Raw genomic sequence first — 14,904 nt, 5'->3', positions numbered from 1 at the left:
GCATCTCTGCTGAAGATGCTACAAGTTTAGAATTACAGCAGCTGTGGAGGTGATGCCCACAGCCACATAATTCTTGCTGCTGCATATCTGCAGATATTCCCTTGACTGTTTCAGACCTAGAAAGAATATGTTGTACTAGTCTCCAAAGTAAATTTCCACTGGATTTAAAAGGTATGAACTATATGGCAGACAAATGTTGCAAACGCTCTAAGCAGGTAGGCAGCGATGTCCTGAGACCCAGACATGCAGTCTGTCAGACCTGGGAGATGCCACAGACCCCACCAGCATTTAAAGAAAAAGACAAAGACCTTTTCTATTCAAAATGTACTTGCTTTTATTGCTTGTGGAGTATTGTGGCAAGCAGAACAATTAAACTAGTTCTGAGTGATTGCAAAACTCTTCCCACAGTACTCTGTGGGATTTTGCTGTATCACACCATCACTGAAATACAAACAAAGCAGTTACCGAAGGTAACAAATTCAGGAGGGAAAAGCAGGTTGGGGTGAGTTTCACAATGTTTATGTAAAATGATTATGAGGGTTTGGATTTTGCATATGATGTTACGGTATCATATGCATGTATAATCAATGATAGGCCTGTGTTTCATTGAGGAAAATATAAACTCTTTCACAAATTGTGCCAGCAGAAATGATTCCCCTTTGGATTAGCAGGCAGTGAGTAAAATGTGGTTCATGATGATCACAGTGCTCTACTAATGTTGAAGTGGTATATATGATTGACTTGTGACACAACTCTGCTTAAATCTTAGTGCCATTGACTGCAGTAGCAAAGTCTGTTAAGACACCCTTTCCACATTATAGGGGTAAGGCTGCAGCTCCTAAAATAAGTGTTTGGCAAACAGCACTTTGGCAAAGTTAGGAGCTTTTGGCAAAGTTATTTCAACAGATTAATTTCCTGTGGGGTGCAGCTGGCTGCTTTGAAGGTATGCTGATTGTGGAAGAGATGTAAGTTTCTTGCCACAGTCCTACCTTCCCCAAGGTGATGCACTAGCTTCCGTAGAGCTTGTTCAGAGCTCTTCATTTGTGCTTACCAGGGCTGCTGCCCCTTCAGATTTACTAGCAGAGATGATTGGATGATGGCTTCCCTGCCCATTTCAGTCAGTACCTGCTGGGTAACCTAACCAGAGACCTGGGAGTTTACAGCCAGAACCAGAACAGGAGGTCTATCCAGCTGGCCCAGAAGGAGTTGGGGGAAGATACGTCAGTGGCCTTAGGTGTACTGTCTGCACATCCTGATGGTAGATCTTTATCCACTGAGTGACATCATGAGGTGGTTACGATTTTGTTCCCTTTTTTGTTGCTAATTATTGAAATATGCTGGAAATGCTTTTGCTTTACTCTGTGCTGTGTGGATGTGTGAATGACTGGTGTCAGACATGGAGTTCATCTCGCCTGCTCTTACACACACCTGGGAGGCTGTTCTCTGACATGTTTCTTTTGGAGGCAGTTTTACTTCAGCTGTCCCACCTTCCTGCCGCTGTTCTCCACTTCTCCATCTCTCCCTTAAATTTGATGATACAAGTGATCTTCATCTTCCTGATGAGGGTATTGAGAAACTTCCTTATTTAAAAAAATTAATTAACACAGAGGTCCCCTTCCAACTGGAGCTGCTGCTGAGAAAGTTGTTTGGTGACTTCAGTTGAATACAAGCTGATTTTGGAGGATGTATGCAAGCATTGCAGTGCTCTAGTGCTGCAAGAGTTGTCTTTTTCAGTGCTTGGAAAAAGTGAAAACTGAAGGCAGTCTTTGAACTCTGTTTTTAAGCTTTGTTTATTGTTCTTTGTAATGAATGCAGTCAGAGAGTTTTGTTTGAATGTATGCAGAGATCTGTATTGGAGCCAGTCACACTGGGCTGCCATTGTAGGCAGAGCAGACAAAGGGGTTCAGCTTATGTCCTTTGCAAGCAGAGGTGAGATGAATCATGCCCTGTCCTTCCTCTTGGAAATAAATTGTGTCCTGAGGCGACTAGGTCAGCCATGATGTCTGTACGTAAGAGCATCCTAATTGTGTCTTAGACATAGGATCCAGCGTCCTAAAGCACCATAAATAGATACTGGAAGGGAAAGAATATGGGGAAGTACTATATATGCCTGCCCTGACACCATCCTAGCTGTATAGCCAGTTCAGTGACTGACAGAACCAGAAGAACTCTGAATTAGATGTGATTTATTAACCTTTGGTGGATTCTTCTTTCCGAGTTTGTGTATTCTTCTTGTGTTAATTTTTGCATTCATGGTGCCCTTTGGTAAGAATCCTTACTAAAATCCTGTTTTTGAAGGCTCTTAAGGCCTTATTTGAAGGCTTCTAAAATTAAGGGGGGTAAACACTCTTCTTAATTATGAGATATTAATGGTTTGGTAGAACAGTCTGGGGCTATATGTTTTGTTCCAGGTTACCCTGTGTATTGGTACACAAGAATGAGTCTTCTTCTCAGAAAGGTTTGTCTTACTTCAAACTAGCTGAAATGTGGGCTGCTCATGTATGCTTATGGGTTTTGGTCAATCTACCAAATAGAATGAAAATGCATCAGACCAACTTTTTTGTGGAAAAACTGAGAGCTCGGGTGGGAACAGAGATTTGGGCCCTAGGTCATGCCTAAGGCTTAATACTGAGCGCAGTATTTGGCCAAGTGCTCAAAGGAAGGAAGCTGGGAAGCCAAGTTTGGCTGTTAGCTCTAACCAGAAAATTTGCTTTTGGGTGTGTGAATGCAGGTGTAGAGTTGTGCACCCAGGAGGAAAATGAATGCTGAGATAGTTGCATTTTTCACAAAGCCCCTGTGCTTTTCTATTTACATAACTATACAGTAAAAGATTTTCCTTAAAAAAATAGCCAAGTTAAAAAAACGCAACAAAAGAAGAAAAAACCCATAACCCTACTCCCCAAGGTGCATAGCTAAAATGTAGTATCGTTTTTGGGGATTTTTAGGAAGTAACTTACACCTTGCAATTCTATTTCCTTTCTAGTCTTTTGAATTCTTTGATGTCATAAAATAATTTTTGTGACAAATTTGGGTCAGTGAATTGGAGTTTCCATGCTCTTCAGTGTGCTGCAGCTGGACAGTACTGTGGTTGTGTTATCAACATCCATTGTGTACAAAAACAATTTTCAGATCAGCCTTTCCCTGGAACACATTGAACTAGAAGAGTAATTGTACATTTACCTTTGAAACTTCCCTGCTCACACCAATAGGTAATCATTGGCACAACTACACCATGTTATGTAAATATTAGTCCTGTATCTAGATTTACATTTTTGTCACCAATAGCAGTATGCCAGACACCACAGCTGATTGCATTCCTTGCTGTGCTAGCTGAATGTTACAGGAACTGCTGTAATTTAGGCAGTCTTTCTGATTCCACCTTTAGAAGAGGTCTGTGCTATATTTTCTGGGGCAGCTCTTGGGGTATATGCTGTAGCTCTGTATATCAAGCAGTTTTATACTGATACCTACCAACTGAAATGCTTTCTCATTCTATGCTAATACGAGATCAGCTCATGTGAACGAACTGGGAAACAAACTTTTCAGGTACTCCCAGTTTTCTCATATTTTTAAAACTGAAGTTCTCACATACTCTTGAAGTTGCTTTTCAGTTTCCTAGGCTTAGGGGCAAGTGGACACTCTTTATTAATTTTCTCAGCTCCTCCTAATTTATTGCTGTTTGTCCATGTGGTGCATTGCTGCTGGCTAGACACCCGCTGCCCACCAAAACTATGCTGTCATTCCATCCTCAACTGCACAGGGGAGAGACAATTTGATGAAAGGATTGTGGGTCAAGATGAGGGCAGGGAGAGGTCAGTCACCAGTTAGTGTCACAGGCAAACCAGACTCGACTTAGTGAAAAATTTATTTTATTACCAATCAAATTGGAGTACAATAATGAGAAATAAAACCAAATCTTAAAACACCTTCCCCCCTCCCCTCAATTGCTTTTGACTCTTGAACAGAGTCCCTTTGTGCAGTCTATACTTGGGGAAGTTTCTGTTCTCTTTGCAGTTGGGGATCAGGGGGTGCTCTCCCTCTTGTGATGGAGAAATCAACAGACAGAAATGACAAACAAGCCTCAAGCATTTTATGATCTCTGTGTGACAGAGCAGGGAAATAGTTCTGGGCAGTGACAGTTTCAGTGTGACTGCAAATGTTCATTAGGCATATGAGATGTGACTGTGCCTGATAGCAAAGTTTCTGCCACTAGTAGGATGGCTGACTGAGTTACAGCTGTGGTTAGGAAATCAGACTGGAATAAGCTGATGGGATGACCAAAGATGATGGCTGTGGGAGACTGGAACTGGGATTATTCTGCTTGAAAAGTCAAGTTTGCTGTATAACATTCAAGAAGATGGGAAAATGGATGTGCCCCAAACTAACTTCCAGATTTACAGGTACAACTCAATGCTCTTTACTCACAGTTATTAGAACTGAAAATGTTGCTGTCTTAAGCCCAGATTTTACAATCTTGTAAATGATAAACCCATAATTTTTTTCAAAAAAGTGAATCTTTAGGACTTAAAATTGCAAAGGAAAGCTTTGAAATGCATGTTTTGAAAAACTGTGGAAGGTATTACAGTCCTGAGCACAGAAGCTGAATGCCTCACTCTGTGAAACAGACCAAAGGATTGCACGTAGTTCAAAGGTTCAGGTGTTCAGAATCTACTGACGTACTTGAAATACAGATTCTGCGTTTTTGAAAGTTTGGCTCCCTGAAGTTCTCTTATTGGATAAGGGCAAACAGTGTTGGTTCCTGCTAAGTATCTAGTACCTGTCTTCTAGCTTGTATTGATTCAAGTTCTTACAGGAGCTCTGGGTTTTCAAGTGACTCACATAAATCTCTACAGGCTGCTGAGTAGTGGAGCCCATGTTTCCTGCTTCTTGAGCCAGTGCCCCAGAAACAGCACTAATCAGTGAGTAGTGGGGAATGTCTTTGTGTTGTCCTTTGTCAGTCTTTTCAGGCATGTTAGACCCATAGCAATTCACAGATGTATATCTGACTGCAGGAGTAGTTTTCAAACTCTGGATTGCTTTTTCACAGGGACCAAAAGTGAAGGTTAAATACCTGTCTTTGGGAGGGAGATATTAGTTATGCCTCACTGAGGTGATGCCTCTTAGTTGGCTTAGGCATTCTTATCTATGGTAAAGAGAGGGTTTTGAATTCCTTTCTAGTACTCTGGATTTTTTCCTGTGATCAGGTAAATGTTTCTGTTTTCCATGTAGGTATTTTACTCCCATGAGAGATATTTTTTCTTTTAAGTGTGGCTTCTGTGCAACCATACATATGCAGAATACACCAGGGAAGTCGTTTGGGTTTTGTCCTCTAAAGAAATTGTGTTGGCAGGAAATTATTTGCAGTACTGTGGATTGACAGTATTGTAAGTGTTCCTCCAGTGCTGGCTCGAAAGAGGATTTTGCTCAGGCTTTGTAATTAGAACCCATAGTCAAATATCTGCATGTATGCAATATAATTTGTTTTAAGCTTGAGCTTAAAAAGTATTTTTGACTTTGCCTGGAGGCCTATACAAAAGTTAAATAATTGAGTGGATAAACAAGCCAGATGATGCCTCGTATAATTTAGCATGTTTAGTCAGTAGTACAACACTGATATATATGATTTTATTGTTTTCTGTCTTTATAGCAAAAGAATATTGTTTACTTGTGTTGCTTAGAGTGAAAGGAAGTTCTTGTTCTGGCAAACAGAGCTCACTGAGTTTCATAATGGAATTCTCAAAATGGGAAGGTGTTTAAAATGTGCATGTATTTCAGTTGGTTTCTTGGAAACCCTTATACCCTTAGCTAATATGACAACAGAATCACAGAAGGGGTCAAGCTGGAAGGAACCATAGTGGGTCAACTGGTCGAACCTCCCTGCTGAGGCAGGGTTGTCCTGTAACACATTGCACAGAGTTATGTCCATATGGCTTTCAAGTATCTCCAATGAGGGAGACTCCACGGACTCTCTGGGCAACCTGTTCCCAGAGGAACAGGTCAGCCACATGTCCTAGATACAACACATATGATGTTCTAGGTGTATCTGATTCCCCAGGTAGAGGACCTGTTCTTAAACTGTCCCTGTTCACACCAGTGTAATCCCTCACAACTAAAACAACACAATGAGGATCTCTTCTCGTTACTACCTTGTGTTCCAGCTGATGAACATTCCCAGTAATTTTAATAGCAAATTTCATCTTCCCTTTCAGAAACATGCTTCTGTATGTGTTTAGGATTTTTTTTAACTTATGTAGCTTAAATGAAGAATTAGTTTTAGGAAGGGAATTGCTTTAAAGATGGTACAGAATCGTGTGGTTTTGCAGGGTGTGTGGTTCCTTTTGAGTGCTGCAGTTCTGTGGATGTTCACTTGTTCAGGCTTTCATGTGAAATTTTGCAGCAGTTCTTATTAAATACTGATTATTCACAGGACTCAGCGTGATGAATAATTTTATATTTTAATTACTTGCTCATATTTTCCTATATGAGTTACTATTTTCATCTGTTTTAGCATTTTGATATCTCCACGGATGTTATAAAAATAAGATTAATTAATTTTTAAACCTTCAGTTCTGTTAGTAAATATTTAAAAGGTACGAGCAGTCTCACTTGTTGCTGGTTTTATTTTTGGAAGGAAAGGTTTTGATTGCTTTCTTGTGTGGTCAGTTTGAAAGTCCTTTCTTTAACATATTAGAGTAGGTACTGTGTAACACGGTGCATTTTCAGCAGTCTAGTTATTAAGAATTTATCAAAACCAAGGAAATAATATACAAAAAGTTGGACACTTCTAATAGCTGTAGACTTAAGATGACTGGGACAATTTATGCTTATTTTATTGCAATAATCATTCCACTACCTTAGTGCTTCAAGAAGTGAAATTTGAAGTGTTTTCGTCTTCAATGTCAGCAAATGAAATGGATTTTTTGTCTTCTTTTCTCTTGGTTGTTGCTTTAGATGCCCTTACTTTCCTTGTCATGGCTGAATCTCTTCTTGGCTTCAATGCATCTTCAGTATAAGTTACTCAGAGTAGAATTATCTATGTTTCTATTCAACTGCAAAGATTAGAAACTTTGTTTTAAAGGGTACCTGATCATCTTACTTCATCTGCAGGTAACTGGCATTGGGGCTTTAAGAAGAAGCTACAAATACTCTAAAATTCAGAGCTGAACAGCTGTGATTTTAAACTTAATATGGTCTTAACAGCATTGTCTCATCCATGAATAGCAGAGTGGTGCCTATCATGCTAACCAGGACAGTCTCACATTCAGTTTGGAGCAAGATAAGTGTTCTAAAATGACTATCCATTGCACAGTTTTGGGATTTGACAAATTTTACATGAATTTATATATTTGCTTACATGTCTATAGCACTCACTTCCTACATACCTTTTTATGGTTTTGGCATTAGCACAAGACTTCGGTAAGTCTAACTTTGCTGTCTTTGTTAGTATGGTAAAGTGCTCAATGTGTACGTTGATATTTCCATTTGAAACCTAATGAAAGCTGTTTTCTGTATTTGATCCTAAACAATGGATTTACTTGTAAGCCAAAAAAGTATTCATGATTTACTGATGCTTAAACTAGAAAGTTTTATTTTAGTCACAGTGGGAGAAAGTTGTAGAATTGGAAATATTTTGCATTGGTATCCCTAGAGATTTAGTATATATAGAGATTAGTGTAGATAGAGCTTCTTGGCTCCATCCATCCATCCATCCATCCATCCATCCATCCATCCATCCATCCATCCATCCATCCATCCATCCATCCATCCATCCGTCTTTCCCTGAGAACACATGCTGTTTGAAAGACAAGTTTGAAATCTGGTTGGCCATAAATACTAATTAAATTCTTGGTGTGGGTTCTTGCTTTCGGAGTCGCGATAACTGTTGCCTTGTGCTCAGCTCACAGCGGTTATTGTAGAGGGTAATGAATGATGTTTATTTATGCTGTGCGCCTGACCACATCTGGGGGTGAGGACATGCTGGCAGCTAATTGGCCTGGCAAATGATCAGGCTGCTACAAAGCAGTAGCTTGTCCTAGGCAGGAAAATGAAATCTCAGACAACTGTCCTCCCTTGCTCTTATTGATGGTTCCTGGTAGAAATAACAGACATTAGCTGTGGATGTGATACTGAGATCTACTCTTACTGTGTGGATTTATTTCAGTGAATGCTTCTGATCAATTTGCTGTTATTAACACCTAGTGAATTAATCTCATCCCCTGGGACTCATGTTAATTGCTCGTTGGAAGAGTTACGTTCAGTTGTGTTTGCTCTCCTTTTTGTCCTGAGACACTTGCATGCTTCACTTTAGAACTGATCAAGTTAGTGAATGTTGAGGACAAGCAGTGCAGCTGGGAAGTCTGTGTTGTGTGCCTTGGTTGGCATCAAGCAATTTCCTGAAAGTGGTGCCAGTGCTGCCTTTAAAGATCTCAGAACTTTTGGTTTCTTTGAGCTTGAAGGAACTAGACTCACCAAAAACGGGAGAATTGCAATAATTCTTCAATGAGGGGACAGCAAAGAACAGAGTTTGGATTTTTATATGTTACTATGTGTACTAAACTACCTTCTTCAGAGCCTGAGCCCTGCAGGTAATCCCTGTCCCCAGCAGACTGCTTTGTGCCTCTGCTGGAACCAGGTAGTTGTCTTCATTCCAAACTTAGTAGCACTTGTTGAGTTTTAAAGGTTTTTACTCCTTAAAAATCCAGGATACATTTAAGTAGGTCAAAGCAAAAGGAATAGGAGGAGAAATGGCGCTGTTTGGATTGGTGACAAACCAATTACTTCAGAAGTTGTGAGACTGTGATTGACAGCCTGCCCAGACATCCTTCCCATGGCTACTTGAAGCTGATGTTAGCAAGAAGGAGGGATAAAGTTCGTATGTCCTGATAAATCATTTTGGTGGAAGGGAGTTTTGAAAACAGAAAACTTGAGTATTATTTGAATTGCTGTTAGCATGTAAAATGACCAGATGAAGAAGTCCAAATACACCGCAGATTGTGGTATTAAGTAGCCATGTGATGGAGAATGGCTTTTGGGGGCTTTTGGACCCTTCTGGTTTGAAAATCAGTTTGTGGCATCTGGCACTGCAAAGAACATCTGCAGAGCATTGAGGTTATGCCGTTGATTTCAAAGCTAGGTATATTTTCATGGCTCTCTCTCTTACTATACATAACATCTGTGAGTAGAAAATAGATTCTATTTAAAAAAGAAACAATCCCATTATATGTTTTTCATGTTTCCTTGTATCTGTATGAGTTCTCTGAAATTTATGTATTTTAAATTTTTCCTTTTTTAAAAAAAAAATTATGACTAATATTTATTTATTTTTGAAGAGCGTGTCAGTGTTTTTTATTTTACTTTTTCAAGGTATGTAAAATAGGCTAAACAAAGGACAGTTGTATTAATACTTTTACTGGTTGAGTAAGAAAATGTAAATTAAATAAATGTAAATGAAATAAGCCTTTAGCTTTATTTTTGCCAACTGTGAGTGCTTTGTGATATTGCTTAGAAGACCAGACGCCTTGCAAGCTTTTTGTAGACAGTGTATAGAAAAAGGGGTGCCTTGTTCTGTTAGTCCAGAAACAGTGGGGAAAAAAACATCATGCTTATGCAATCAGGAATTTGGTGGTGTAAAAAGAGAAGGGAAAATGTGGTAGCTTAAAAGCTTGATATGGGATTACAGTTGTTTTTAGCACTTGATGGTTAAGCATCTTTTACTGTTCTGTCTCTGAACTCCCATAACTGATAATTTAGCTGCTAATTCAATTGTGTGATGATTAATTGTCATGGACAATTCCTTGAAGAGCACTATAAATTTCATTTTCGTTTCTTTGCTAACTGTAGCAGTTTTACTTCCTCTGTTATTTGTGTGTTGGTCACCCAGTGATGTCTGTGATGAATATATACCAAAAAGGTGTATATGCAAAATATAGTCAACAGATATATTTGCTAGAAAACCTTTTAGAGCTCACTTTTACATGCAGAAAACTGTGCTGATCCTCTGATTCACTGCTGAATTGTCACCATTTTTTCCTCTTGTAATAAGTAAAAAAATGTACGATGAGCAGATTGAGATGATTTTTCTCTCTGACAGTACTGTTCTATTAATAATTGTAAATCTTATTTTCTCCCCCTCCTCCCTCGCATCCATAACAGCTAGCCGATGGCGGAACCTCTTCTCTACACCTGTCTCCTTGGCTTTTCCCTATAGTCCTGTTGCAAGACTCACCCCATATACCAATGGCTGTAACAGTCCCAGCTTCTCTAAAACTTCCAGTAAAGCAATACTAACACCTGAACGGACAGGTAATGCTTATCTTTTTGTTGATTTACATGCTTACAGAAGTGCTTGATTTTATCTAATCCTGCTAGCATTTAACAGCAGTACTCTTTTTGGATGATTGTATATGAACTCATATCTCAGAGGGAAAGTGTAGTTGGGGTTTTTTTTTGATGGCCTAAAATTTGGCTGTTAACTACAAGTGTTATGCAGCATGTTATGGGACAGTGATGCTAGTAAATACCACTAATGATTTACCCAGTAGTACAGTTGTGACTGTGTCAGCTTAAACAGTCCCCAGCTTTGTTGCTTATTTCTGCCCCATGGTGCCCCTTCCTTGTGTCCACAGAAACATATGTACAGCTGTGTAATGAAATTGGCAGTGAGAATTTATAATAAGAAGAGCTGGCAGAATCATGCCTACTTTCAAGCTGGTATTGTTGCTAATGTTCAAGATTTATTTTATGTTTTCCACTATTTTGCAGGGAACACACAAGTAAGTTCTAGGAAAATAGAAAACTTTTGGTGGTCTGTAAATTGCAAGGATTTGCATTTTCCTTCTTCACTACAGATATCAGTTTGTATCTGTGGCTTCTCTTTAACTGCAGTGGCAGTGGAGAAGACAATCTTCTGGACTAGAGGCATTAACATTTTATGCTGGCAGGAAGAGACATGGGCTGAGGATGGGCTGATGATCAGTGTAACACCTATCTGTGTGCATTTCAGTGCTTGAAATCACTGCAGAAATCCCTATTTTAAGGGATATAGGCACTGTGAGTGAGAAACAGCTCCAGACGGAGCGCCTGCTGTAGCTGTCTGCATGTGAGTGAAACGTTTTCCCTATTCAATGGGATGAAGCCTAGTTCCTAAATGAACTCATGCTATTTGAGGTACCCTCAGATACCTTGTCTAGCTTCCCTCTGCTGTTCCAAAAGAGCACAGCTGTTACTACCTCTGTAGAACCTCAGGGACTGCTGTAACGTGCACAATTAAGAAAGCAAACACATTTACTCCATGCAATCCTTCCAAAGCAAAGTAATCCCCTGCCTGTCCTTTTCTTTTGGAGCTATTATTAGAAAATAGCTGAATTTAGGATGAATTTTAGGTGGCTGCTTTCAGCAGTGCTAGAGGATGCAAACACACCTGTGATACAAGCGCAGCTGGTGAGCCACAGTCACAGCAGTTCTTGCCCTGCAGGCTGTGGGTCTCTGGTGGTCCAGAAGACATTAGAAAATTATTTGCTGTTTTAGTTGGTGGGATTTTTCTTTAAAGTGGGACAACAACTAGCTCAAATATAAGCTAATTGCAAATTAGTTTATATTTTATTATCACACTCAGGGAAAAAGTAGAATCCAGAGCCTTTCAAAAAGGTAGCTCTGTGAAGGAAGCAATGCTTTCTCTGTTGCATAATGTTCAACCTTAGTTGTTACTGTGATTGATTTATGTGATAATTATAGATAGTTTAAAAAAAGAATAGTGAAATTTAACTAAATGGCTCTGATGCAACGTTTGAGTACTGAGCAGAAGTCAGTGACACATAATCCACTTGTTTTGCAAAACAGAGTAGGGAGAATCAGTCCCATAAGAGAGATGCAAATGCAGATGGTGGTTAGACTACACTAATCTGAGCTGTATCAGAACAGTATTGGGTAAATTATTCATTGTCTGGGCTATGCAGTGTTATTTTGGGAACAAGCTGAGGAATCCATGATCCATTCCTACACTTACTACTTCTCATGAATATCAAAGCTCTTTGCTAATTGATAGGGAATTGAACTACGCTTCTGAAAGTTTTTATGTGCTATTCAGAAAATGTTTTAAGCTACTGTGATGTCAAGAGCAGATGATTCTGAATGAAAGTAGCCAGACATATTTGTAGCCTAAAGTGTATGTTTTCTTACTTAGGATACCTTTCTAGGAGTTCCCCTTTGAGTCCACAGTCATCGATAGACAGTGAACTGAGCACTTCGGAGCTGGAAGATGATTCCATCTCCATGGGATACAAGCTGCAGGACCTCACTGATGTTCAGATCATGGCTCGTCTACAGGAGGAGAGTAGGTGGCACTTTTTTGGTTTTCATAACAGTCTGAGGAAGACTTCCCATAACAGTTAAATCTGCTCCAGTCTGGTCTCAGTGAAGTAAATATTTTTCAAGTGGTATTGCCTCTTGAGTGGCAGGTGGAAGTGCTCTTCACCTGCATGGAGAAGGTGTGCATATTGTTGGGTTCATTTTAATCTGAACTGGTACTGGATCTTGCAAAATTTGATGTCTATATTTTTCTGAATAGTAAGTGAAATAATTTTATTTCTGGAGAGGACGGATCCTAAAGCATTTTTCTCATGATTGCATTTAATGAGAAAGGTAAACATAAGCAGCTCTCTTGGCTTTCTTTGCCTCCACTTCAATTTTCTTATATTTTTAGATGAGTTTTGAAATGAAATCCCACTTAAATACAGAATTAGGGCTTTTAAATTCAATATCTTGGTTTAAAACTAGTAATTATGCACAAATCTGAGCCTAGAGTCTTCTTTGACATATAGTTTGGCTTAATAGTAATTTTTGTAAAATATCTTTATTAATAAATAAAGGGCATTTGACTTAGAGGTTATTGAGACAAAAAGTGGAATATTTCTCCTGTATCCTGTTAGTGCCAAGTGAGATATCAAGGAGGAAGTGATGAGATTAAAAGCAAGAGAAATTCACAGATGGGGCCTGAATGAAAATGCTAAGTAATAAGTGATTATTTAAAAAAAAAAATAACATGAGCAGAAAAAGTTAGAGCCGTGATTTGGCTGAAGCCACCAGACTGGGCGGGCAGAGTGATCACCTGCTGGCAGGAGTAGAGCTTGCTGGGTATCTGGTAGCGTGCATCATGTTAAGCAGAGAAATTAACAAGTGTTCTAATTTCAAAAAGAAAAAGAGTTATGACTGTCAAGGATACAAAGGATTGCATTATTTAAATGACAGCTGTGCTCATCTCCTTCAGAGTGAGGTTTAAAAAATAATTCAGGTACTTAGCTCTTGAAGGAATCAGGGCATTGGCAGACTGGAAAGAAAAACACTGGTTTCTCTTCAAATCTGTGTCATGTGCAATTGATAGTATCTCATCCTTGTAGTAGCAGCTGGTGGAGAATGTTTGAGCATGTGACAGTTGTTGACCACTTAATCCCGTGGAAAGTGGCAATTCTATACGTGCACGCAGGCACGCTCTCTTCACAGCCACAAATAGAAATTCCCACTCAAGGAGAGGGAGAGGAAGCATATTAAGAAGTTTCCATTATGAAACAAAAGCATCTGTTAAAAATTTAGGGCTTCTTGAAGGTTTAGGAAGGTTGTTACCTGCAGCTACTGTCAGAGTTCGTTGGCTCCTGGGTGTGCAGTGTTTTTTCCTTGGTTGCTGTGCATCTGGAGAAAGGAGGGATGTGCAAGGGATGTGAATGTTTCCCTCTCACTTGATCTGGAGCAAACAGGCTCTTTCTTACAGGGTAGTGATTATTGTAAGATGGTTTTCAAAACCTGGCATTCTGAGAAGAGGGTGGTAGGATTGTGTAGCTTTGTAAAATACAGTTGTGTTAACGCTAAGCCTTGTCCATGAGACTGGATGCTATCAGGAACTAATTCTTGTTCAGGGAGGTTGGAGAGCCAGAAGATTTGGATGGGTTGTAGGTTTAAGAAATGTCATTGTAAACATTTTTGTTGCACGAATACAAAAGTTCAACAGCAATAGCTCGGCAAACTAATGTGTATGTAATTCCTCTAATTAAGAGTATTGCGAAGTTAAAAACTTAGTACTCATGTAGTCCTTTATTGGCAGAGAAATATGTGCCTCCTGAGAGTGGTTCCTCTTAAGAAAGGCATCTAAGACATCTTTGGGAGACTCCTGTATTCTATTTTAGTATTTTATTTTAAAAAATATTTTGAAGGAGAGAATTCAGGCTTAGATGCCTGAAAAATAGATCAGATGAATCCTACATCAGATCCTCAGCCTGATTACATTTTAAATTCAATACTTGATGTAAAATTCTGTCTACTTACCTGTGTAGTTTTCAAGATTGAAGTGCATATTTAGAGTTAATCACTTAGCAGAAGCTGAATCATGCTCCTCTTGGAATTTACAGGCCTTAGGCAAGATTATGCTTCAACTTCAGCATCTGTGTCAAGGCATACTTCCAGTGTTTCTCTGCATACGGGAAAAAAAGGGACATGCAGTGACCAGGAATATGATCGCTATAGTCTTGAGGATGAGGAAGAGTTTGACCACCTTCCACCTCCGCAGCCACGTCTGACTCGCTGCTCCCCCTTCCAAAGAGGGATTCCTCACTCACAGACTTTCTCCAGTATCCGGGACTGCAGGAGGAGCCCTACTTCCCCGCAATTCCCTACAAATACTTATCAGCAACCCTTCTACTCTTCTCAAGCCCAAACTCCAGAGCAGCAACCAAATAGGATTAATGGAGGTGGGTTGCATGCTTTTCTGAGAAGTGGTCTTTTCTCTGCCAGATGCCAGTGCCATTTTAAAGATGAATTGTACATAAATTGTGACAAATAATTTAAGCCTGCGTAAATGATGAAGGGATGTTATTGTTAAGCAGTTTTCTACAAAATGTAATCTGTGACATGGTCATG

The 14,904-nt window shown here is 39.4% G+C and overlaps 1 protein-coding gene across 8 annotated transcripts in view; it reads left to right on the top strand.

The window, feature by feature from the left end:
• Positions 1–14,904, top strand: part of SLAIN1 (SLAIN motif family member 1) — a 61,586-nt gene that overhangs the window by 17,889 nt on the left and 28,793 nt on the right. For 5 of the 8 annotated variants that reach the window (XR_010355995.1, XR_010355994.1, XR_010355992.1 and 2 more), the window contains exons 3-5: positions 10,153–10,302; positions 12,182–12,331; positions 14,397–14,735. The exons of 1 other annotated variant lie outside the window; for it this stretch is intronic. Coding sequence is in view for 3 of the 7 variants with exons in the window: in XM_064408480.1 (XP_064264550.1) it covers positions 10,153–10,302; positions 12,182–12,331; positions 14,397–14,735 (639 nt within the window). In the remaining 4 variants the exon portion in view is untranslated. Of the gene's footprint in view, positions 1–10,152; positions 10,303–11,077; positions 11,099–12,181; positions 12,332–14,396; positions 14,736–14,904 lie in introns of those variants that run through there. 2 more of the 8 variants (XM_064408485.1, XM_064408481.1) reach the window with 2 other exon arrangements.

The sequence above is a fragment of the Passer domesticus genome, chromosome 2, assembly GCF_036417665.1.
Source record: "Passer domesticus isolate bPasDom1 chromosome 2, bPasDom1.hap1, whole genome shotgun sequence".
NCBI classification, from domain to species: domain Eukaryota; kingdom Metazoa; phylum Chordata; class Aves; order Passeriformes; family Passeridae; genus Passer; species Passer domesticus.
The sequence above is the reverse complement of the archived record's forward strand: the minus strand, read 5'-3'. Positions and strand labels throughout refer to the sequence as shown.